At 44.0% G+C, this 26,774-nt stretch overlaps 1 protein-coding gene across 2 annotated transcripts in view; it reads right to left on the bottom strand.

Annotated features, from left to right (window-relative positions):
* Positions 1–7,049: 7,049 nt before the first annotated feature.
* The window catches only part of LOC146799977 (uncharacterized), a 36,971-nt gene continuing 17,246 nt past the window's right edge, over positions 7,050–26,774 (bottom strand). Inside the window, exons 3-4 of one of the 2 annotated variants that reach the window (XM_085620923.1) lie at positions 12,986–15,162; positions 10,325–12,339 (exon numbers count right to left, since the gene is read on the bottom strand). In XM_085620923.1, coding sequence (XP_085477049.1) covers positions 12,257–12,339; positions 12,986–14,186 — 1,284 coding nt within the window. In that variant the 5' untranslated portion in view covers positions 14,187–15,162 and the 3' untranslated portion in view covers positions 10,325–12,256. Of the gene's footprint in view, positions 15,163–26,774 lie in introns of both variants that reach the window. The other variant, XM_085620922.1, reaches the window with a different exon arrangement.

The following is a 26,774-nucleotide window of genomic DNA, read 5'->3' as shown; positions in this document are numbered from 1 at the left end:
ACTAAGGCTCTGGAGGGCTGGTTGCTGGGAAGTAAGGTTGCAGATTACACAGGGTTGTATAATCTAATTATGAGAGAGCAAATCTTAAATAATTGTCAGAACCAGCAGTTGCATCAACACCTGATTGACTCAGATCTGACCTCTCCCCAAGAATTGGGAAAGAAGGCAGACAAATGGGTTAGAACCAGGGTTAAGCAAAAGAACCAGAACCAGGGTGGTGACCAGAAGAAGGCAGACAAAAAGGGTGGGGAACAGAAACCCAAAGGCCAGAAGTCTTCACCACGCCCCCAACAGAAAAATGAGGGTGGGTCCCAAACTTCTAAGAAGAAGAAGAAAGAAGGTCAGAAAAAGCCATGGTGTAATGTCTGTAAAAGCACCTCTCACTGGACCAGTGATTGTAAGAAAACTGGAGCCCCATCACTGCAGCCCCTAAGGCACCTGCACCCCCTAGTACAGTTGGCAGTGTTGGTCCTCAGGCTAAGGGAGTAGTGGGGTTAACCTTGGGTACTGAAGGAGATTCTGACCTAGTCAGAACTCCTACACAGGCTGTTCTGATTTGTGAGATGGACATGGATTTGTCCACTACTGTGAGTCCTAGTAATCTAGGCAAGTACAGACAGACACCTTTGATTAAAAATAAAGTGGCTCAAGCATACAGGGACACTTGTGCCAGTGTCACCATGGTGACACCTGGCTTTGTGGACCCTGGACAGATAATACTAGGTGATAACTACCTAGTGACCAACGCCAGAAATGTCTCTACTACACATAGTGTGGCAATTGTTAATTTCTCCTGAGGGGTAACTGGCCTCAAAAAGGTTGTGGTAAGTGCAGACCTCCCAGTTGAATGTCTGTTGGGCAATGACTTAGAATCCTCTCTATGGTCAGAAGTGGAGCACAGGACTCATGCAGAGATGTTAGGGATTTCATCACATGTCCTTGCTGTGACCAGGTCACAGGCCAAAAAATGCCTCATTGAACCTCAGGTCTTGGAGCCTGGAACAATGGACCAAGTACCTACCAAGAAGAAGAACAGAAGGGTCAAGGCTGTGCCTTCCCTCCTGCCTGAAAGTGAAGATCAGTCTTCCCAGGAAACTAATTTTGAGAACCCTGAAGGAACTGTCCCTGAAGAGCTTGAACCTGACCAGGTTGAGTTTCTGGGGGCAGGGGGACCTTCTAGGGCTGATTTAAGGCAGGCTCAGTTAGACTGTTCTTCCCTTGAACCCCTCAGACAGCAGGCTGCTGGGAATGCTCAAGGTACCCATAACGTATATTGGGATGATGGACTCCTTAATTCAGAGGCTAGAGACCCAAAACCTGGTGCCACCAGGAGGTTGGTTATACCTCTGCAATTTAGGGGCTTCCTTCTTACCTTGGCCCATGATATTCCTTTAGCAGGACACTTAGGCCAGAACAAGACTTGGGACAGGCTTGTCCCTCACTTTCACTGGCCTCACATGAATGAAGATACCAAGGAGTTTTGTCGCTCCTGTGTATCCTGCCAAGCCAGTGGCAAATCAGGTGGCACAACAAAGGCCCCCCCTAATACCACTACCTGTGGTGGGGGTTCCCTTTGAAAGAGTGGGGATTGATATTGTGGGTCCCATGGATCCCCCCACTGCATCTGGGCACAGATTTATACTGGTGGTTCTGGATCATGCCACCAGGTATCCAGAGGCAATTCCCCTTAGGACCACAACAGCTCCTGTTGTGGCCAGGGCCTTACTTGGAGTTTTCTCCAGAGTGGGGTTTCCTAAGGAGGTAGTATCTGACAGAGGTGCCAACTTCATGTCAGGATACTTGACAGCTATGTGGAAGGAATGTGGTGTCAACTGATTACCTGAACAGCTCAGGCGAAGATGGGACATCCTTCTACCCTGCTTTCTGTTTGCATACAGAGAGGTCCCACAAAAAGGAGTTGGCTACAGCCCCTTTGAATTGTTATTTGGGCACCCTGTAAGAGGACCCCTATGTCTGGTGAGGGAAGGATGGGAGTTACCTCTCAAAAAGCCTAAGCAAGATATAGTGGACTATGCACTTGGTCTCCGCTCCCGGATGGCTGAGTACATGGAGAAGGCATCTAAAAACCTGGAGGCAAGACAAGAATTACAGAAAGCTTGGCATGACCAAAAGGCTGTTTTGACTGAGTACCAGCCAGGACAGAAGGTATGGGTGTTGGAGCCAGTGGCCCCAGCAGCACTCCAAGACAAATGGTCTGGACCACATACAATTGTTGAAAAGAAGGGAGAGGTTACCTACTTGGTAGACCTAGGAACTCCCAGGAGCCCCCACAGGGTGCTCCATGTCAACAGACTCAAGGCATATGTTGACAGGGCAGACATGGGCTTGCTCATGGCTACAGATGAGGGGCAGGAGGAAGAGAGTGACCCTCTCCCAGACCTGTTGTCTCAGAACCCTGAAGATGGCTCAGTTGATCGTGTGGCCTTAGGTGGCAGCCTCACTGAACATCAGCAAAATGACTGCAGACAGGTTTTACAGTCATATAGACATATGTTCTCCTTGACACCCAGTCAGACTAACTGGTGTACCCATGTGGTGGACACTGGTGACAGTCTTCCTGTGAAAAGAAAGATTTACAGGCAACCTGACCATGTCAGGGACTGTATAAAGACTGAGGTGCAGAAAATGCTGGAGTTAGGTGTCATTGAGCCTTCAGAGAGCCCCTGGGCTAGCCCAGTGGTTCTGGTCCCCAAACCTCACACCCAAGATGGAAAGAGAGAGATGAGGTTCTGTGTGGATTACAGAGGACTCAATGCTGTCACCAGGACAGATGCACACCCAATTCCAAGGGCAGATGAGCTCATAGATAGACTGGCTTCTGCCAAGTTTTTGAGCACATTTGATTTGACAGCTGGTTATTGGCAAATCAGGTTAGCTGAGGAGTCTAAGGCCAAAACAGCATTCTCAATCCCAGGAGGTCATTACCAATTTGTGATGATGCCCTTTGGTCTGAAGAATGCACCTGCCACTTTTCAAAGGTTGGTGAACCAAGTCCTCACTGGGTTGGATGACTTCTGTGCAGCATATCTAGATGATATTGCTGTCTTTAGCTCCACCTGGGAGGATCACCTGATCCACCTGACAAAAGTACTAGAGGCCTTGCAAAAGGCAGGCCTCACTATCAAGGCTACTAAATGCCAGATAGGGCAGAGTAAAGTTGTATACTTGGGCCACCTTGTAGGTGGAGGCCAAGTTCAACCACTGGAGAGTAAGATCCAGACCATCAAGGACTGGTCCCCTCCAACTACCCAGACTCAGGTCAGAGCTTTCTTGGGCCTGACTGGGTACTACAGGAAGTTTGTTAAGAACTATGGGTCCATAGTGACTCCTCTTAATGATCTGACATCCAAGAAGATGCCCATAAAGGTTCAGTGGACAGTAAACTGTCAAAAGGCATTTGATGACCTGAAGAAGGCCATGTGCTCTGCACCTATCCTGAAGAGTCCTGACTACTCCAAAGAGTTTATTGTCCAAACCGATGTTTCTGAGTTGGGGGTGGGAGCTGTGCTTTCACAACTTAATGTAGATGGTCAAGACCAGCCCATTGCTTTTATTAGTAGAAGGCTGACCCCTAGAGAGAAACGTTGGTCAGCTATTGAGAGGGAGGCCTTTGCTGTGGTCTGGGCCCTGAAGAAGTTGAGACCATACTTATTTGGAACTCACTTCAAGATTCAGACCGACCATAAGCCCCTCTTATGGCTAAATCAGATGAAGGGTGAAAACCCCAAACTACTCAGGTAGTCCATTTCCCTACAGGGGATGGACTTAACAGTGGAGCACCGCCCAGGGACTGCCCATGGTAATGTAGATGGTCTCTCCCAGTACTTCCACTTAGAACATGAAGACACAACTGGTCAAGGTTAGTCTAATGTCCCTGCGTTTGGGGGGGGGGGGGGTTGTGTAGGAGTGTAGGGTCTGCTATCCTATGGTCACCCCAAATTTTTGCTTTTGCTTCAATGGTTTTATGACTTAGTGTGGCTGTGGGCCTGCTAATCAGACCCACAGCCCTGCTGTTCTCTCCCTAAATTAATGCCAATGCACACTAGGTGCATTACCAATTGGAACTGGTGCACCTTATTGGCCCCTGTAACAGTGTACCCCAGGTACCCAGGGCATAGGTGTATCCAAGGCCTACCCGGGGCTGCAGCATGTATTATGCCACCCCTGGCCTAGCCTCACTATTTGGCACAACTGGCTGATCACTCAGCTGGGGTAAGTTGATGTAATCACCTCTTACTTAGAGATAGTATACCTATATCTAACATATATGGACACATGGTAACCTATAAGTCACTCCTATGGCAGGCCTTAACAATCCTGGAGGCAGAGTGCTTGGTTTCATGTGAGATGGTGCTCTGGCATGAGCTGAGCCTGTCTGCAGCTTTCGGTTCGGAACAACGTCCTTTAGCTGTTTCATGATATTGCCATACCATATACTCTTAAGTGCATTATGGACCTCGCGGTCAAATGCTAACTCTGGTTTGGCTTTATCAAAACATGTCGAGTAAGGTGTCATACGAATTGGAATACTACCCCCTCGCCAGTTCTGGCGACGGGGGTAGCATTCCACCCTTCTAGAGGGACACGACATGTACCTAACCTGAAACCCGGGTAAAGTTAGACAGAGCCTCAGCATCACAAAATGGATGCTGCCACCACAGACACAAGTCTGCCCTCCTGCTGCTGGGAGTCCTTCCAGCTTGGGAGGTTTGGACAAAGGGTTTCCTGCCAGGGGAGGTGCTAGCACCACCCCAGACAGGATTTTGTGTAGTGGGTTAGGGAGGGCTGAATAGATTGAGACATGCCTGGGGCACACAAGATGTCCCTGTGCATATGCCAGTTCAAACCGGAGCTGGGGCTCTCCAGCCCCAGTCCTGGCGCGAAACTGGACAAAGGAAAGGGGGTGTAACCACCCCCCTTCCTGGTCCCACCCAGAGGAGGGACCTAGCAGGTAATCCGGCCCCTAGATTTGAAATAAGAGTAGGAGCTGTGTCCCAAGACTTCAGATCATCCTGAAACTCAACTTTAATAAGAAGAACTACTGGACTTCGACGTTCTGCTGCACAGAAGACTGAAAAGAATCTCCCTTGTGGCCAAGGAGTGACCACCCTGTGAACACAGGCACCATCCAGCAACTCCACGACTGCTTTGCCGCCGCCTCCCACCGGAGCCCAGAGCCTGACAAGACCCAGACTCCCAGACATCTCAGAGCCCGATCCATAGTCCCTGCAAAGAGGAGACCCGTGGAGGCACCGAGAGAAGTGGGACCGGCCATCTTGGAACGTCCACGACAAGCTGACTGCGCAGCACCTGAGGCATCCTCAACTCTGTGCTTTGGGCCCTGAGAAGCCCCAACACCGAGCAGCATTTGCACCAAAGACCAGCCCTCCAGCATCCACGAGATCTGCGTGGGGCGCTTTTGCTTTTTGCCACTCGACGCGTCATCCCGGTTACTGGCCCGTTGGCTAGTGGCCATCTTGGCGACGAAAACTACAACTAACACTGCTGGTCTGATTGCTCTAGACTGGCCCTTGCTCCTGTGAAAAGGAGCAGCCCCTCTGACCTTGCCGGCCAGAGCACCAAGCTTTCTTCGACCCCTGCGTGGCTTGGATTAGCCAAGGCCTGTTTGCTCCGATCAAGAAGCCGACACCGCCATCAGCTAGAGCCTTCGTGGGACAGCTCGTGAGTGACTCCTGGACGTCGTCGAACTCTTCACTTCCACGTGGCTGCAGAGACAAGCTTCCTTTCTTCACCTGTTGGCACCCGACATCGCCTGGTTCCTTCCTGGTTCCACGCCGGTCACTGGCTAGTGACTGTGAACATTGTCCCCTCTGCTTACAGGTCTACTCTTCAGATCCACCCTTGGATCCACCGGAACTCTTCTTGCCTGGCCGCCTGCAGCATCTTCATCCTCAGGCTCCATAGACCTGCACGACGAAACCCGACGCACTTTGACCCCTATGCACCCGCTTCCTGTGGGTGAGGTAACGCTGGCACTCCGGTGCTCTTGGGTAGAGAAACATCTCTAGTGTCTATGTTTCAAGTTGTTAGGTCCTGGTCCATCCGGAAGACTCCTTTTCCTTTAACTTTGTGACTTTTACGCACCCATTGAAATCAATAGGTGCACGCGTGTAAACTTTAACACTACGGTTAGCTCCTTGTCGACCCAACGATTCCCAAGGCCCTAGGCCTTCTTTCCTTTCTATTTGTGGTTCTTATACCACTATTTTAGTATATGGTTTAGCTGGCCACCTGGCCCATCCATAACTGTGCAACTTTTGTATATTTTAACACTGCCTTGTTTTAACGAATGTGCTTCTGTGCTCATAAAGAGTATAGGGGATACTTTTAGTAAATAAATACATATATATTTTGAATATATATCTGTGTGGTGTCCTTTCATTTGGTATTCAAGGGGGTTACATATGGTAAAACAGCTGGCTTTACATGCCCACAAGAGTTTAGCCTGCAGACTGCACTGTCCACGCTACCACTAGGATAGCTGGTCTATCAAGGTTGACTTCAACCACCACCATAAGGGTTGTTTGGCATGGTACAAGGTGATCACTAGAATTAGTGAGCAGCATATACCAGGCCAACTTCTCACACTATTCATAACTGAATCGTGGTTGGGCGATGATATGGCTCCAGTCCTGCATGAAGCCATTTCTCTAGGCAATCAAACGATCACCCAAAATTGTATAGCCAAAAAGGGAGGTGGTCTAGCTGTTGTGTTCAGGCAAACATTACATATTGTTGCAGGGATTCTGCACATACAGAACTATGCACAAGAAAACAGGACTTCGGTGAATAGGGATTGTACCTACCTACCACCTCAGCACCCAATATCCCAAGACCGACTAGCTATAGTGTCTCATTAGCTCCCCGAAACCTACCAAAGGGACCTAATGAATAGACAACCTAGAACACAACACTCCCGACCTCTCAGGATCGCGGCAGCAATGCACACCTTTTCGCACACTCACTCATTCATTCTAGTCCACAATAAGAATCTCAGAGTCACTGTATAGTTTAAAATGTTTATTTTAACTAACGTGCTCTATAATGCAGTATACGAGCCAGCACCAGAATGCATAAACCTAATACAGTAAGCATTGTTGCAATACCATAGAATACAGAAGGGGAAATCATTATATATGGACAGTGGAAAAAGGACTATAAGGCCTAAACCACCCGCCCCTTGGTAAAAAGGAGTTTATTATATAAACAAAGATCTCGGAGTGTTTCCTGCAGACCCCCTACCTCAAAGCCTAGATGTGAGATTTACATCATCGGATCATCGCAGCTCTGCATCGAGGAAAGGTTTCCCTCTGGCTGTGTTGAATAACATGCAACGTGATAATATGCAAGCAAGAGCTCACCAGCTGCACCGTGTAGCACGTTTTGTCTAGGTAATAGGGACTGACGAGAACAGAATAACAAGGGGCATGTTTTTCGACCTTGTACTTAGTGCACAGACTAAACTCCTGGAAAGGCAGAGAACGCAGAAAACAGTCTGATCTCTTGTAGGCTCAAAGCGCGTCTTGCACAACAAGCTGTGAAGTAACGTGTGCAAACAAAGCAATATGGCTGCATTGCTCAAGCTGAGTTAGCAATGTCGAGAACAACCCTAAGGGCCACATAACAATATCACTAAAGTTGACGACATCTCCATAAAGAATTGTGAGGCTCTTCTCACAAGATGCAATCCTACACTGTCTTCCTCCTGTAACTTCCTGCTCCTTTACAGACGCACTTCTAGACACGGTTTCAAACCCAATAACAATACACTCCAACCTATGCGTTCTGGGAGACCTCAACATTTGGTTTGACAAACCCAATATGACCCATCCAAAAACGATAATCAATGGCCTAGATGCAATGACCCTACATCGCTTTACATATCCTAGATGTCATTTTTGCTAATACCAAACTAGTTACCTTTCAAACTATAACTCTGGTCACATGGTCAGACCACCATTTGCTAGCTTTCCAACATAAAACACCACCAAGCGACTCACCTAAAACCACCTTACGTGCATCCACCTATTTACCGTGGAACAAACTCAATTCGGAACACTTAGAAACACAACTAACATCCAGTACAGATCTAGAAACAATACATTCTGTTAAAAAATTATGTGAGTGGCTACAGGAAGCTTTTGATATCCTGATACCACTCAAAACCACACAACAGAACAAAAGAAAACAAGCACTTTGGTGAAATACAGAGATAAAAGACATAAAACTACAAATTAGAAAGCTACAACGTACCTGACTCAAAACAAAAAACAAACAAGACAAACTTCATCTACAGAAAATTAACAGATTATACAAGTCCGCTATCAAAAAAGTAAAGAAAAGGTACTATTCAGACAGAATTCAAAATGCTAAATGTACAAATAAAGAATTCTATAAAATACTCAATGGATTTCGTAACCCAAATTGTAGAAGGAACTCATCCCATTACTCAAGAATTCACAGACAAACTGGCAAATCATTACACGGACAAAGCAGACACGTTGGACTTCTACTTAAAACAGAGACAAAGCACCAGCACTAACCCTTTTACAAAACAACAATCCAAGAATACTCTAACTCAGCCTCTCCGTTCCTTCCAACACATTTCACACAATGAATTTATGGACCTGGTCAAACAAGCAGGCCTGCTGGCAGCCCTTCTGACCCGTGTCCACCACAAACTTTCAAGACAATTCTTCTAACAACCTCTGCTGCCAATCCAGTAAGAAGAATCATCAACGATTCCTTAACTACCGGAATATTTCCAGAAGAACTAAAAAAGTCATACATCGTCCTTTACTGAAGAAAACAAACTTGGACCGCTGAACCCTGACAGCTACAGACTCATTACAAATGGACCTTTCCTAGGCAAACTGATAGAAAGAGCAGCGTTCGCCCAGATGTCACAATTCATTGAAGACAATACCATACTTTCAGACTTCCAAACGGGATTCCATCCAGGAAGAGGCACAGAATCTGCCCTCCTTGCCATCTGGGATGACCTGAAGAACACAGCTGACCGCAAGCGGGTTGCTGCGCTACTCCTCTTGGACCTCTCGGCTGCCTTTGACACGGTTGACCATGACACTCTGGTACAAAAGCCGGCATAGAGGGGGCTGCTTTAGACTGGATCATTTCCTACCTTCAAAACAGAACTAATGTCATCCATACCCCACCTTTCTTGTCCAAACTGTACTCCACAAAAGATGCAGTCCCTCAAGGCTCTATCATCTTGCCCATGCTTTTCAACATCTACATGAAGTCATTACCGGTACTGATCAATCAATTTCACCTCATGTGCTATAACTATGACACACAAATACTCCTTCAACTGGAATGCCCCAAAGACATTGGAAACTCGCCAATTTTCAGTTGTCTCAGAGCCTTGGATCAATAGATGATCTGGAGCCATCTCAAATTCAATGCTTCCAAAACAGAAATACTTGCGTGTGACGGTTGGAAACATTATGACCCGCTTGCCGCCTGGCCTGATAAACTGGGATCACCGCCTAAAGTATCGAAGGAAGTAAGAAACCTCGGAATGACCATGGACTCCAAGCTGTCGACGAATGCCCAAGTGAACAAACTTGCTAGATCAAGTTTGTTACTATAAAAACTCTGCGACGAATCTTCCCCCATTTGGGATTTCCATACAAGGTCCAAGCTACCATCTCCCTTGTTCTGTTCAAACTCGATTACGCCAATAGCCTCTACCACGGATTAATGACTATGAAAAGACTACAACGGATTCAGAACTCGTCTGCTAGACTACTCTTACATATCAAATCACAGGACCAAATCTCCTCTGCCTTGAAAGCACTGCATTGGTTACCGGTTGCCAGAAGATCCACATTCAAGCTGCTTTGTATCACCCACAAAGTGATACATGGAACGGGACCGCTCTTCATCAGGAATAAAATCACCAAACACATTCATGATAGGAACCTCCGCTCTGAAGTGGCACCTCGCCTCAAAATCAAAAGATACAAGAAAAAAAAACATGGGTGGCACATCTTTCTCTGTTCAAGCAGCCAAAATATGTAACTCTTTACCCCTCAACATAAGATCCACCGACAACCACCTTATCTTCAGAAAACTACTCAGGAATTGGCTCTTCCCCACATAAGCATCATACGCAATTGGAAATATACAGCATAATCCTCTGTAAGCATTTATTTGTGCTATAGATATGTACCTATACATGTGTATTGCTTTGTATAAACATGTCGAATAATTATGTTTAAAAAAAATTGAATAAATAAATACATTTTAAGTACAACACTTGAAGACCAGAATTTATTGAATGCATCCTTAATCTACTTATACTTAATTCCTTTATGCATCAATATACCTTCCATGTACTTGGATCTATGTATTTATTACTTTCCTTCAAAAAATTGTTTTTAAAAAAATTGCACTACCATATTTCTCACCCTATACCTCTATCAATATCTTTAATCTACATATACTTACTTCCTTTATGCATCTATAAACTTTCCATGTACTTATGGATCTATATATTTATTACTTTCTTCTAATTCAGCATATCCAATGCACTACCCTATTCTCACCCTATACCTCTCTCAATATATCTTCTACCTCAACTCTGACTTATCTCAAACCTCTTTCTACTACTCTTTACAATGCCCTACCCTACTCCTTACCCTATACCTCTATCAATATATCCTATACATCCACTCTCATTCATCTCAAACCCCATACCACTTATGACCCCCAAAATAGCCCTTTCTAGACTCTCCCCTACTCTACCCCTCCTTGCACTATCTGACACCTTTTTTACTATACCGATCCCCCAAAACAAGCCTTTCTAAACTCTTCCCTCTGACTCTTCCCCTCCACATCCCTTTTTACTCATCCCAAGCCTCCCACTACTGCTATGACATCCCAAAGACATCTCTAAATCATTCACTCTTCTATCCCTCCACTATCTTTTTCGATCAAAATAACAGACTAACCTGTCCGCTTATCAAATTTCATATTTCACTATACTAATTCACCACTAATCCTTTATGGGTTCCGAGTAGCGTGGTACTCGCTGAAAATAGCGCTTAAACACCTCATTTGGGGTAGCAAGCACTATATAAATGCAAACCTTTTTCCCTCTTCTATCCCTCCGTTATCCTTCTCAATCCACTAATTCACCACTAATCCTTTATGGGTGCCGGAGTAGCGTGCTACGCACCGAAAAAGCGCTTCAACACCCCATTAGGGATGAGGATGTAGCCTTATGACTAGAGCGGTCTACCTCGAAGCTGGGGAATCAGGTTCGTATCTCAGCAACGACGCTTAACATCCTGTGATTCTGGGCCAATCACAATCTGCCCGTGCCTAACAAAAAATGAATGTGTCCTCATGTAACGAAACTGGTGTTCATGTAAAGCGCTCGGGTCTAGTTTGCGGTATATAAAACTAAAAAAAAAAAAAAACTCAAAAAAACCAAACAAGCGCCATATAAATGCAAAGCTTTTTTCCCCTCTTCTATCCCTCCGCTATCCTTCTCAATCCAAATAACTGACTAATATCCACCACTCAAATTACTTTCATATTTCACTTTACTAATTCACCACTAATCCTTTATAGGTTCTGGAGTAGCGTGCTACTCGTCAACAAAAAAAAGCGCTTCAATACCCCATCAGGGGTAACAAGTGCTATATAAATGCAAACCTTTTTCCCTCTTCTATTCCTCCGCTATCCTTCTGAATCCAAATAACTGACTAACCTATCCACCACTCAAATTACTTTCATATTTCACTATACTAATTCAACACTAATCCTTCTTGGGTTCCAGAACAGCGTACTACTCGGCGAAAAAGCGTTTTGACGCCTCGTCAGGGTTAGTAAGCGCTATAGAAATGCAATTACAATACAATTTATTCTGAATGTATTCCTGATTTCTCTTCTGGTACTGGATGTGTTCTATCACAGTTTTGAAATGTACATTGTATGGCCACATGAAATCAGCACTTAATCTCATCTCCCCACACTGTACAGTATTCTGAACATTTGGATCACTGCCGTTGTCATTACCTCTCTGGACAAAGGATGGTTTACTGTAGCCATGCAAGATTCCTTAATGCCCAAGTCTTTGTCATTTATTATTTTTCAACTGAATTCTTGTTAAAATGCAAAATATTTACTGGATTTCCTCATTTCCTTGTTCTTGACTTTCTGATGCAACGAGAGAGGACTTTTTTTACTTGAATTTCTTACCACGTTCAGAACATGCATGTGGTTTCACACTAGTGTGAGTTCTCTTGTGTATTATTAGTGATATCTCTGTAGTTAATATTTTGCTGCATTCAAAGTATTTACACAATTTCAGTCTATGATGACTGTCATATGATGACCCTATGTAGTTAAAGACTTTTGCACTTAGGGCCTGCGTATGAGCTGGTTGTAATTTTCTGACCCATGTGTTAACCCGTGTTTACTCATAGGTTGAAATTACGAGTTTGAAGGTATTTAACACATCTGATATTTATTGGATGCGTTAAATAGCTCAACCTTTGTTAAATTTTGGCAGGTCAAACCTGCCAAAAGTTAACAGGGGAAAACATAATGTGTTTACCGTATCATGTGGATTTAGGTGCATTAAAGACCAAAACATGCATATTATTCCCCTTAAACTTGTAATAGGTCTTACTTATGCCACCTGATAAATACATCACATATGTACCACATGGTATCAGTATCTATCAGGGGCAACAAATAATGACTCAACTCGTAATCAGTCCCTTAGTATATTAATATGATTTCTTTCCTTAATCTCTTCTCGAGTGGGGTGATAGATGATCCTTTTCCTTGAAACCGTTGTCACATTAAGTAAATATACATGGTTTCATTGTTGTAAATTATGTCAATTGTCATTGGTCCTACACATGTAGTAAAGATGCGTGGCTTCTCAGATGTGTCAACAGATTACCTTTTTGATTGAAAGCTTTATAACATATAGAACATTTATATGGTTTCTCTCCACTGTGAATCCTCTCATGTATCATCAGGTGTTTCTTTCTAATGAAAGCCTTCTCACATTGAGAACATTTATATGGTTTCTCACCAGTGTGAATTCTATGGTGTGTGGATAGGTCATCTTTTCTGCTAAAATGTTTTTGACATTCAGAACATTTATATGGTTTCTCACCGGTGTGAATTCTTTGATGTATTATTAGCTTGCCATTCGTGATAAAACACTTGTCGCACTCAGAACATTTATGTGGTTTCTCGCCAGTGTGTGTTCTCTGATGTGTTATCAGATGTGCTTTTTGACGAAAAACCTTATTACATTCTGAACATCTATATAGTTTTTCCCCAGTGTGAATTCTCTCATGTAATGATAATTCAACCTTTTGCTTGAAAGTCTTGTCACATTCAGTGCATTTATAGGGTTTTTCACCAGTGTGATCCTTCTGATGTCGCATTAGTTGAGGTTTGTTTCTGAAACCCTTCTCACACTCTGAACATTTGTAAGGAGTCTCACCGCTGTGAGACATGTGATGCAGCCTTAAACTTCCTTTTCTACTGTAAGCCTTCTCACATTCAGAACATTTATAAGGTTTCTCCCCAGTGTGGATTTTCTGATGAACTGAAAGACTACTCTTCCGCTTGAAAGCCTTGTCACATTCAGAACATTTATATGGTTTCTCCCCTGTGTGGATTTTCTGATGTTTTCTCAAATTTGCATTTTGACTGAAAGTCTTATTACATTCTGAACATCTATATGGTTTTTCCACAGTGTGAATTCTCTCCTGTGATGATAAATCACTCTTTTCCTTGAAAGTCTTGTCACATTCAGAACATTTATATGGTTTCTCCGTAGTGTGATTTCTGTGATGTAGTACTAGCTCACCCTTTTGATTGAAAGCCTTATTGTATTCAGAACATTCACATGGTTTCTCACGAGTATGAGTTTGTTGATCTATCTTCAGCTGTGCCTTTGTAATGAATGTCTGGTCACACTGAGTGCATTTATATGGTCTTGGTTCAGTGTGGCCTGAATTTTGTCCAATGAGAGAACCATTTGTGAAAAAACCTTTACATTTGAGACAGTGAAATGTTTTTTCTTCATTATGATTTTGCTTGACTGCCATCAAACGGCTTTCTCTAACAGACGGCTTGGTAAACATTGTAGATTTATTTTGTCTTAGTAGGCTGAGATCTCCTTGATGTTTTCCTAATGGCTATTTATATAGAAATCTCTGTCACATTTAGAGCATTTGTGCGCCTCTTCCATAATGTACACATTATGTTTAAATATTTAATTCCTTGTAATAAAATCCTAGAGACAATGGGTAAATGCGTGTAGCTTCTCCTGTGTCTGTCCAGGTTAGTACTTTCAAGTTAGGTAAAAATAGAGGCAGTAGTAGTGGACCCAAATGGGAAAATTACTGCACCTCGTACAGAGACTTAAGTAGATCAAATTGTCAGTGAGAATGACGTACAATAGAATTGTATATATGCAGAGGTGCTTACGCAGTCCTTGCACCCTACTACCAGAGGTGGCCCCTATACATTAGAAACCTACCAGGATGGTTCAATTGAATGAATACTGTTTTCTCATTAATGAATACCCATTACAGATGTGATCACAATAACTATCCATGAGGATGCCGAGGTCGCAGTTCTATAAATGTTGACTTTCAAGTTAGGTGCAGTTTACTTACAAATATAGATGAAAAATAACCTCTCTACATTCTAAATTCTTAGCAATAGCATTAGAACTGCAAAGTTGTTTTCCTGGAAAGATGTATTACATGCTATACATTTGTGTGGCCTTTCTCCTTTGTGGGTCCATTAATGGATTAGAGTTCCCTGGAATGTTACTTTGTAGACATACTCATGAAATACTCCTTACTCCTTTGATGTGACGTACTATGTCACTTCCATGATATTCATTGGTGTCTGCTACCAATTTTGCACAGAAAAAGGCTGTTTGCGCAAGGAGTGCACATGGCTAACAATTATATTGAGATTCTTTAGTGGAAAAAAATCTCCAAAAACTGTTTTGTACATTTCAGGGGGCTAGAGTCTCAAAAGTTGAATTGCAGTTCCTGGTGTCCACGATATTCCTCTGACTATTGCTTTTTTCTGGATTTCTTTCACCTACGGGACAAAAAAATATGTATTATGCATTAGCATTTTATGAAACAAAAAATACAAATATCAGCATTAAAAAATCCATTTGTTTTCTTTCATGGATATGAAGTAACAAAAGCCAGGAATGCTTCTGTAAGTTATAGTCACAGTGCATTAGCATAGAACTAGTATAAACATAATCTGGTGACCACAGTATTTTTTTTATTTATGAACCAAAACATTTGCAACTTTGTGATGAGATCCAAATCACATTGTTAGTCATCCACTAACAATGTTCACAACACAAGTTATAATGGACACTGAGATATCTGTAATCCAATGACCAAACACAGAGCAGGAAACATAGCTAAAATTGACTGCTGCCAAAATGGATTAAAAGAAAGACCTGGATGTCTAATCCAATAATTACGGCATGAATTGACAAAGACATTATCATTAAATGGTGATATCCACAGCATGTATTTGGATTAATAAGAAAGCTAAGACATTAATTTGTTCCAGTTATTTGAGGAGCACAGCAATATCAACTATAGTTTTCTAGTGCTAAAGAAGAGAAAGCTGCAGCCAGAGGTTAAGGTTTTCTTGAAGAAATTGCCAAGTTTTTAGAAGCTTTGTACAAACAAGCTTATCAGGCATCGATCAGAGATATAAAGGAAGATAATTTCACAGTTTGGCAACAGTGACTGAAAGGCACACACACCTTTCTGGGATTTGAAATTGAAAGGCTGAAGAGGAACGAAGAGTTCAGGTTAGAAAGTAAGAATACAACAACTTGATAAATGTTTCCATGTATATTTTTGTGACAGAACGAAGGTCCCAAAAACACAGTATAAAACTCACACAATGATACATGTGATCTAAATTGCTAAGCGTAGAAATGCCAAAAACAAAGATACCTACTAATCCATTCATCAGAGCTTTAACATAGAAACTAAGGGCCTGATCTAGTGTTTGGCAGTCAAACTACCATCCACCAAACTTAGAGATCACTGCTGGCCACACAGTTACAGTCAAGGTACTAAAAGTTTGGAGGACAGCCGCTGTTGGTTCTGACTTTCATTCACCAAAATGTACTTACGTTTTCATTTTTCAAAAAGTGGGAATATGCAATTGAAAACAAAAAACTATTCAGGGAGTTTTTTTCTCCTCGGGGTGGGTGTCATGTGTGTTTTTTTGTCTTTTCACAGCCAGGTTATACTGCCAGGTAACAGAGAGACAAAAACACATCACATCGCATTGTTTACCCTAAATAAAATGGGTGGTGCTATGCCCTTCGTTAGACGGCCCCTTCTCTGTTGTGCTGCCTGAGGGTGCTTTCCGTCAACAAACACTGGGGCTTTGTTCACAGAAATTTGTCAATTCTCCTGACTCTATTTGGGGTGAGAAGACCGTTGGTTTGGGGAAAAGCCTACTCTGTCACTTTTGTGACTAAATACCTTTCTTCACCAAACTCTAAATCGGGCCACAAGATGCCTGTGATCAGATGCGCACAGAAGTGAATTACACAGAAACCAAGATATCTGTAATGTAATCACTGTGTCAACGGCAATTACTCCTAACCTGAAGATCTTATGACTCAGTAGCATAGAAACTGAAAAACATTTTTATTTATTAATGGTTATACGAATGCTATAACTATGCTTTTATGGTTTCAACTGAAATAAAGTATTTGAATACATGCTATAACATAAAGCCGTAAACAGATTAGCACAAATTCAAGTCTAACATAAACAAATCCAGCAACAATGTACAAATAAAACAAAATAAGCATAGCCTTAGTAGTTGCCTCTACAGAAGCTTTCATAATATACTGCAACCTTCTGTGGGATCCAAGATTGTATTCCTTCCTTGGAGCTGGTGAAATAGGATTAGTATTTTTGAAGGTGTTCCACTTTATACTCTAAAATGAAATGCTGCTCATGATACATTAGTTGGGACTCACTTCCCTTCAATTCCTCTAAATCCCAAAAACATCATTAAAGGGAGCTGAACCATGTACTGAGCATGTGCAGAAGTCCCTCAACACATATAAGGCCATACGCTGCAAGGGAGTGCCTCAAGCGCGGCATAGGCAAGCCTGTCTGTGCTTGTATGCCCCTAACCACCGCCTGAAATGCTGCCTCTTTCCTATAAGGTATGCTCGCTTTTCTTACTTACCTCTGAGCAACTACATTCATTGGCAAGCGCGGTCTCTGTCCACTCTCATTCTCAGATGACTGGGTCCCATTTACTTTTCCCACCATCTGCTCAGCAACATATTTTCACAAACTTTAACACCAACACACTATCCACATGCCTGAAAATTGTAATATCATAATAACCAATAGATCACATGGGAGGTATAGTCGACATTACCCACCGTTCTGACCTTCAAATCCTGCCCTCCTCATATCCAGACTCTCTACTTCAGGAAGGCCTGGCAAGTTCATTACACTGGAATCATAAATCTGTGCAACGAATTTTGGCATATCGCCAACTAAACTTTGTAATTTCCAAGCTCCATAGACTATACCGGCAACTAAACATTGCTATTTACAAGCTCCATGATTTCCAATTCTTCCTATGCAAATTAGTCATCAATAAAGACCTCATTATTGCGCTTCAGGACTTTAGTTTGTGGCTTAACACCCCATCACGTCTGTCTGAAATTTTCTACTCCACTCTAAATATATACAGACTTAAACTTCAATCTCAATAACCCTCACATTGAGAAGGTCATTTTCTGGATCGCCTATTCAGTACAGACTTCCCTGTGCACATTTTAAAAGCCCTTCCAGCTCTCTAGTCTGATCATTTTACTGTTACATTTAAAGTAATCTTTCATCCTTCGCAAATAAAATTACTGTTCCTGTCCTAAACCTACCGGGAACTGGAAAAAATTGGAGCGTCTCTTTTTCAAAAGCTCCTGACTAAAGTAATTTCCACGTCTGATTCAAGCTAGTCTGGCTGATGACGGCTCATTAGCCAGAGACCGTTGCCAGGATGCTTGTTTCCGGTCCAGGGAAGACATGGCTTGGCAGTTCGGGCTGGACTGTTCCCATGAGGCACAGGGTCAGACTGATTTGCATATGGCCATGTGTGAACTGGGGTGGCGGAGTGAGCTAAAGAATGATGATGGATTAAACCCAGAGCAGTTGACTGGGGGGTGAGTGCTTGCAATGTTCAACACTCCGTCCATCATCCCCTTTGGTTTTGCTTTGTTTGCCTTAGGTTGGCAGGGTATGCCCAGACGTGGGTCCCCTGCTCACTTTGCCACTGGATTCAAGCTAGCCTGGCTGATGATGGCTGGTTAGCCAGAAACCGGCCCCAGGATGTTTATTTCCAGTCCAGGGAAGACGTTGCTTGGCAGTTCGGGCTGGACTGTTCCCATGAGGCACATGGATGGAGGAGGCATCAATCCCCCCAGAAGTTGGGTTTCAATGGGAGAGCAGCCATTTTCGATACCTTGGTATACAGGTTACACACAAACCGGAAGCGCAATACAACTTGAATGTAGGGAAAGTCACAGATGGCCTCAAAGAGTCAGTGAAATTCTGGAATAGACTCCCTCTCTCAGACATTGGCAGGGTAGAGATGGCAAGGATGGTGATGCTCCCGAGATGTCTGTGTGTGCTCCGAAATTTGTTCTGTAAAATGCCAAAAGCCACGTTTGACACACTGAACAGCCTCTTGTTTCTCCTTGAAATGGGCTGGAGAGCGCCGCAGAGTCAAACTAGAGGTCCTTAAGCTTGATACAGGATCAGGTGGCCTGGGTCTCCCAGATTTTAGGCTATATTATCTAGCAGGACTTTTACAATACGCGGCACAATGGTGCGTGGAAGGCCGGAACAAGGAGAAAGAACAGCTGGCGGATCGAATACCGGTATGGCACTCCCAAGCTATCTCATGTTGGGCACACACACTCCTAAAGACTGCCCCCACATAGTCCGGCAAGTGGCAACAGAATGGGAACAGGCAGTCACCCTGATTATACGGAGGGCTCCATATGCGACAGCACTCCCCCCTGCAAAGGCTGCAGGGATTTTCCCAAATTCAAACAGTAATGGATATGTTATGTTAATGATATTTTAAAGCGCAGCAGTTACCCGGAGGTGTCCTGGCGCTAGTTACATCTCCTTTAGGCAAGAAACGGAAGGAAAGTGTTTTATTGGGCAAAGAGACAGGTTCTTAAGCCTTTCCTGAAAGTTAAAAGATCCATTGCATTTCTCAGGGGAAACGGTATGTCGTTTCAGGCTTTTGCAGCACAGTGAGCAAAACTTCTAATACCCCACAGAACTTTTTTTGTGTGTGGCACTGAGACCAGCTTGGCACCCAGTGAGCGAAGTGTTCTTTTCGGTATGCACCACTGGAACTGTCGTTTTAGATAGTCTGGTCCTGTACCGTGAAGCGCTTTAAAAACCAAACAGAGGGATTTAAAACACACTCTATTCCTTACCGGGAGCCAGTGCAGTTTTTTTATTTCCTTGGATATGGGAGCGAACCTGGACGTGCCTCTAAGTAGTCTGGCGGCTGCATTCGGCAGCAGTTGGAGTTTGTTCAAGAATCCTTGTTGAATATTTAAATAAAGACTGTTGCAGTAGTCCAGCCTCGACATGACCAAAGCTGTGACCACTGTTTTCCGGCTCCCGAGGGCAAGAACGGCAATAATTTCCTGACTGTTCTAATCACATAAGCTGTTTTTGATGCCACTGAGTTTACTTGGTCACCAAAGATAAGTCTCTCATCCACTATTACTCCCAAGTTTTTAAACTTTTTTGAAGGCACAGGGAGAGTGCCCATCGAGGCCGGCCACCAGTTTGGTGTACAGAAGTTGGTATCGTTGCCAAACAGTATGATTTCGGTTTTGGCTGTATTGAGTTTTAGGCAATTGTCTGCCATCCATCTACCAACTGATACCATACAGTCTTGAAAGCGTTTATCCAATCCCACCTCCTGGCCAGGTAGCAGAGACACCACAATTTGGGTGTCATCAGCATACGAGGTGAGACTGAATCCAAATGCACGGATAATGGGGGCCAAAGATGACACGTACACATTAAAAAGATAAGGACTCAAAGAGGACCCTTGTGGGACCCCACAGGGCAATGCAAAGGCTTTAGATTGGTATTCGCCCAGAGCAACAATTTGTCCTCTGTCGGATAGAAAATATCTTAAAAGATCCCAAGCTTTCGATTGGATCCCACAAGCCTTTAGACGGTCCATCAGAATGTCATGATGGACCGTATCAAAGGTGGCGGATATATCCAATAAGATCAGAGCTGCCCTGCCACCCCAATCAACGGCTTCCCTGATCTCCTCTGTGGCCTTAATGAGAGCGGACTCGGTGCTAGGACCCTCTCTAAAGCCATATTGGGAGAGATCCAAGGCTTGTGTCTCAGCTAAGGTACCTAGTTGTGTATTCATGATTTTTTCACTCAATTTTGCTGGGAGCGGAAGACGGGAAATAGGGCGAAAATTATGTGGATCCTTAGGGTCCAAGCTGGGCTTTTTTAAAAGGGGCAATATAGAGGCCAACTTCCAGCATATCAGGAAATGCCCTGTTGCAAACATGCCGTTAAAAATGGATGACAGTGATGAAGCGATCGGAACCGGGGCCAATTTGGCCACCGCGACCGGGCATGGATCATAAGGCAACCCCGATTTGGCTGCCATGAGGAGCCCCAGAATATCTTCAGGGGACACAGGCAAGAATATATCACCCAGTGGTGTGAAGGGGGCTGTCTGATGGCCGGAGATTTATATGCTAATGGAACAATTTTGACATTCCAAGAAGCGAAAGACTGGTACCAGGTCACTGAAGGCCAGTTCTTGCAGTATGCAAAAATAACACGCACGGTCCGGGAGATTTGGACCCCCTTCCTGGACGAACCGGTAGAATCCCACAAACTGGCATTCATTCTTGACCCAGGTTCTTCTAGAGGACTGATCTCGCGTCTATATAAATCCCTAAAAGCGGACTGTACTATCGAGCTTTCTCGAACTAAAGACAGATGGGAAGCGGATTTACCCACCCTGCTTACGAAGGGTGAGTGGCCGAGAGCATGTGCACAGGTTCACGAGGTAGCCAGTAATGCCAGATTTAAATTGACTCAATTTTATTATCTACTTCGCGCATACCCGACGCCCCAGCGCTTGGTACTTTTTGTCCCTGGCAGATCATTAGCTTGTACCAGGTGCGGTTCAGATCCAGCCACGTTACTTCATATGGTGTGGAGTTGCGCTCGCCTCCAAGTGTATTGGCAGAAGGTGAGACAGGAGATAGGAGCAGCCACACCGCTGCATGTTGAAGCCTCCCTAAAGCATTGTCTACTGGGAGTCCTTCCATTTCCCCAGAAAAAGACGCGTATGAGGCACAAATTTGCACTTCTAGCCTAATTGTGGCAAAACACAGAATCGCAACTCACTGAACCTATACCACCCCCCGATATAGATAAATGGAGGGCAGATATGCGGGAGTAGGGTGTAGCGGAGGAAATTCGCTTAAAAATGGTGAGTACAGATGAGAATGCAGAGAGAGGCCTGTATGAGTGGAAACATATGCTAGAAGCCCTCTATTCAGGAGCTAACCTACCTTCAGACAGGGAGGACTCAGCTGGAACACTAGATAGCCCACCACGTACACAAAGTTTATAATAATACAGATGCCACACACTCCCGTCTTACACGTACAAAGGTAAAATCAAGTCCTGACCAAATAATGCTGCCTCCATATAAGGTTTCCACTTCGAGTACCGGATGCCCAAGCCCTAGAAAAATCTCCATTGTCTACATAGCATAACGCAGAGACCGGTTGCTGCCACCTCCCTTCCCGCTCTCTGTTATTTATCTCACATCTTTCTTTTCTCCTCTTCTTCGATAAGAAACTGTAGTGTTGTTACTGTTTATTATACTTGAAACAAAAGAATTGCATTTAGGAATCGAGATGAACAGATTCCCGAAAGCTGCCACAAGTTCTTCGGGCTTCTAGGTGAAAGTAGATGAAAAATATATGCCACACAAATGTAAAATTGAGATTTACTGTGTCCATATATAGATAGCTCGGAGCTGAGATGCATGACAAACAATGGGATGTATCAGGGCTGTAAAACATTTTATGTGCAACCTTGTTAAAAAAGATAAGTATAAAAAAAAAAAAAGAGATGGATGCAGCCCGCAGGTGCAATGCCCTCGACATACTGGTGGAAGGGGATCTCTCGCACCACCCAACACAGTCATTCGCAATCCCCTGTTCTCTATGCAGGCTGCATTACAGCCTGCATGGAGAACATGCCATCCCCTCCAGCCCCTGGCTGAGCCCTGTGTCACGGCAATCAGACCAATCCTTGCAGCGTTGTGATTGGCTTAGGGGTGGGAGCCTGGCTGTCTTCTTCCTGTTCTGACCTGGAGTCAGACACAGGCAAGCAGGAGAGAAAATGCGGAACCCGGCGGCGAAAAGGTAAGTTTTATTTTATAATTTCTTGTTGTTGTTAAAGCAGCCCGCGCTGCCCCCGTGTCCACCTCCTCCACCCGTGAGCCATGTCGGCCGCCCCTGGTCCTAACTATAACTACCGACTGGCGACCACCAGTGGATAATATGATTAGCAAATGATATATATATATACACACACACACACACACACACACACAATATAAAAAAATGACTACCACCACCCAAAACCCAGACCTACCCTAAACCCTAAAATTTATCTTGCCACCCAAAAACCCATACAAACCCTAAAAATGCCCTTGCCACCCAATAAACCCATACCCACCCTAAACCTTAAAATTACCCTTGCCACCCAAAAAGCAATACCCACCCTAAACCCTAGAAATCCCCGAGCCACCCAAAACCCATACCCACCCAAAAATTACCCTTGCCACCCAAAAACCCATACCCACCTTAAACCTTAAAATTAACCTTCCCACCCAAAAACCCATACCACCCTAAACCCTAAAAATTCCCTTGCAACCCAAAAGCCCATACACACCCTAACCTTAAAATTACCCATGCCACTCAAAACCCCATACCCAAGCTAAACCCTTAACATTTAGATGTCACCCAAAAACCCATACCCAGACTCCTTCCATATCGTGAATGTGCATTTAGCAATAGGAGTTGCAGTGCAAGGAACTGGATTTGTTGGCAAGTCATTTTCTTCATGAGTAATACCCCCAATAAATATAATTTTGTATTCTTATCTGCCTCCATCCCAAGAATCTTGCCACATGGACCTCAATATTTTCCACGAATTCTTCACTACACTACGATCCCAACACATGTATCCAAAATCAGTACTACCTGTAAACCATCTGGAACAGGCGATAGTAGAGGGCGTGCGTTAGTCCTGGCATTTGTTGGTGAATTTCCCCAGACTTTTTGCTTTCTGACCTCCTGTTTTTTATGGTATGCTGGACTTCAATTTTGGCTGGTTTGTGGTCTCTGCGCACTTTACCACTACTTTTCATGCTAGTTTTTTCCTCTAACTTTGTTTACTTTCAGGCTCACTTTTTCCTCCCTTTAACTCCGTTTTACTTTTCAGGCTTGTTTTCTCCTCTAACTTTGTTTGCTTTCAGACTTCTAGTCCTCAACCCTGGACAACGCAACAACTACAACCTTGCTTCCCCGCGTGCAACACCTGGACCTTTCTGTGGCCGGAACTGAACATTCCACTGCAGCACATAACCTTCAGCCCTGGATATTCCACCTACCACTACTGCTACAGTTCAACTCCAATGCCTGCTAATCAACACCTGATCACCCCACAAGCAGATCAGTGAGATCTGGGACACCATCACCTCCCTCACACCTGACAGTCATCCTCACTGAGACATGGCTTAACCCGGCATCAGCACCTGAAATCGCCATCGCCACACCATACTGATACAAGATAATTCACCGGACCGTACCAACAAACAAGGTGGTGGAGTGGCCATCATCCAAAAAGAATCCCTCAACTGCACAGACACCACAGACTTTACCACCCCCAGCATGGAACACCTCAATTTCTACATCAACACCAACTGCAAAACAATAATCAGAGTCTACAGATCGCCTGGACCACGCCCTGCCTTCTGCAATACTATCGCCGACTTTATCACCCCACTAGCCATCAACTTCAAATACTTCCTCTTCCTTAGTGCCCCCAACTTCCACCTTGAAGACACCAATGACACCAACACAGTCAACGTACTTGAGAGCATGGAGATCCTCCATACTAGTCACGGATCCCACACACATCACTGGATACAATCTCTAAACCATATTCACAGCCAGCTACAGAATCAAATATGGCCGCTCCACCGATATCACCAAGTAAGACCACTTTATTGGCCACTTGCACACCACAACCACCCCCTACACACCAGCTGCCCCCAACACCACCTACAGGAACTGGAGCAAAGTAACAGAAGTCCTCTGGACCAACTCCCTAGAGCTCAATTCTAGGCCCCATATGCCACCACCAACCTCAAGGTGGCAGTCGGAAACTTCGACGCACAGATCAACACGTGCACTGACCAAGTTGCCCCCCTCAAGCCCACCAACTCCTACAGATCCTCCAAACACCACAACTGGTTTGCATGTGAGCTCAAATCCCACAAACGCTCCTGTAAGTGACTTGAAATGATTTGTCTCACAAGCAAAAACAAAGACGGAACGTGACAACTTCAAACTAGCCCTCAACAGTTACCACCACAAGTTCAAAGACGCCAAAACAAACACCCAGGTCCTTCGCCTGGATGACAGCTCAAATCACAGCACTGAGACCGCCCTGATTGAGACCACAGATGACATCAGGACCCTCCTAGACAGGGAAGAGACCGCCGCCCTTATCCTCCTCGATCTCCCCGTAGCTTTTAACACTGTCTCACTATACCTTCCTGCTCGGCCTCCACAAACTGAGAATCCAAGGGTAAGACCTATAATGGGTCTCTTCATTGCTCGCTAGACGAATATAAATCGTCCGCCTCCCACCTTTCACCTCGGGACCAAAAACATAATCTTTGGAATTCCACAAGGATCCTCTCGATGTCCAATCCTTTTCAACCACCCTGGTCACGCCATGAACATAACCTCCTACGCGGACTACACTCGGCTCATTCGCTCACTCCCCTCAGACCCGATTAACACCAAATCTAACTTTCACAGGTGCATGACCAGGGTCGCAGGCTGATGCAAGTCCTGGAATGACATCCACCTCCGTACTTCCCCACCCTTCAGGAGTTCAGGAAGGTCCTATAAACTTTTCTCTTTAATTAACTCATCTCAGCAGCAGCATCCCCCCGAGCGCCTGGATACGCAGCGCTCTACAAATCCTATTGGATTGATTGATTGTTTCCCGCATGGACACCAACAGTGAAATCATGATGGTCCCCGACTCTAAAAAGAGTGAACTAATCGTTCGTTGAGCAGACATTTGTGGCAGAGTAACCTGTCCACCAAATTCTAAATGAGACTTCAAGTTCATTATTTTACCTCCACATTAGAATCAAATGAAAAGAATACGGAGGACATTCTATGTGCATTTAAATGGTTGAGCATGTGCCTTTGGTGTCTCAATAACCTTTTAATCTTGATGTAATAATTAAATAATTAATGCAGGTATTGATTGAGAACGTTACTGTGAATAAATACTGTTAATGAATGGAATTAGCCCATCTACAAAGTTCTACACTATTGTTAATTCTGCCAGTGGCTATAGTTACCAGAGGGGCTAGAGCGGTCGACCTTGAAGTTGGGGAACCAGGTTCGAGTCTCGACTGTGACGCTCAACATCCTGTGATACTGGGCAAATCACTAATCTCCCTGTGCCTAACAAAATGAATGTATGGGCCCGTCTGTAACGCAACTGGTGTAAAGCGCTCTGATACCTTTGGGTCGGGTTTGTGCTATATAAAACTACAAAACAAATCTCTTATACTGTAATAAAAACACTCTACTGTGCCTGAAATTGTATGCTGTGTACTTACGGATTTGGAGTTCTGAACGAAAAAGAAGAACATGCCGACGCTGATAACTATTGGAACCTAAGGAAGGCTTGGGTCTAAGCTAACTGGATGGGACCACTATTAATTTGTATATGAAAGCAGTATCCTGTAGCCTAAGTTCTCAAAATTACTCAAGTGACGAGCCAATGTATTGAATTCACAAGCTTGTGTGATTTATTCCACTTTTGTTAAACCTTTTTTCGAGAAAAGTTAAATGCATTTGAATCATGACAGATGACAAGGAAAACACAAAATAATGAAACAATTGAAAATTACATAGGTTACATGAACATTTCAAACATCAACATATATTTGCAAGTGTAACATAAGGCACCAGTACTTTACTCAGAAATAATAAAAAGGCACATAGGCGGAGAAAAGAACCCAACTTGTGTGTTATCTCCTGCCTCTATGCAAAGCTCTAGGACCTCTAATTTAGAGTGGTTGCAACAAGTGAGGGAAATTAATTAAAGACTTTCTCCCTGAGAACTTGAGGATGTCCCATCCCAGATGCTGATAACTAGTCACCAAGTATTGTGGATAAGCTTAACTAAGAATAAAGTTTTACAGTGGAGGAGGTGTACATATCAATCCTCGTTTTCAGCCTTTAAAAGTTCCCACTAATATTGTGACACATTTAACTGTGATGCAGG

The sequence above is a fragment of the Triturus cristatus genome, chromosome 8 (genome assembly GCF_964204655.1).
Source record: "Triturus cristatus chromosome 8, aTriCri1.1, whole genome shotgun sequence".
Classification (NCBI taxonomy): domain Eukaryota; kingdom Metazoa; phylum Chordata; class Amphibia; order Caudata; family Salamandridae; genus Triturus; species Triturus cristatus.
The sequence above is the reverse complement of the archived record's forward strand: the minus strand, read 5'-3'. Positions and strand labels throughout refer to the sequence as shown.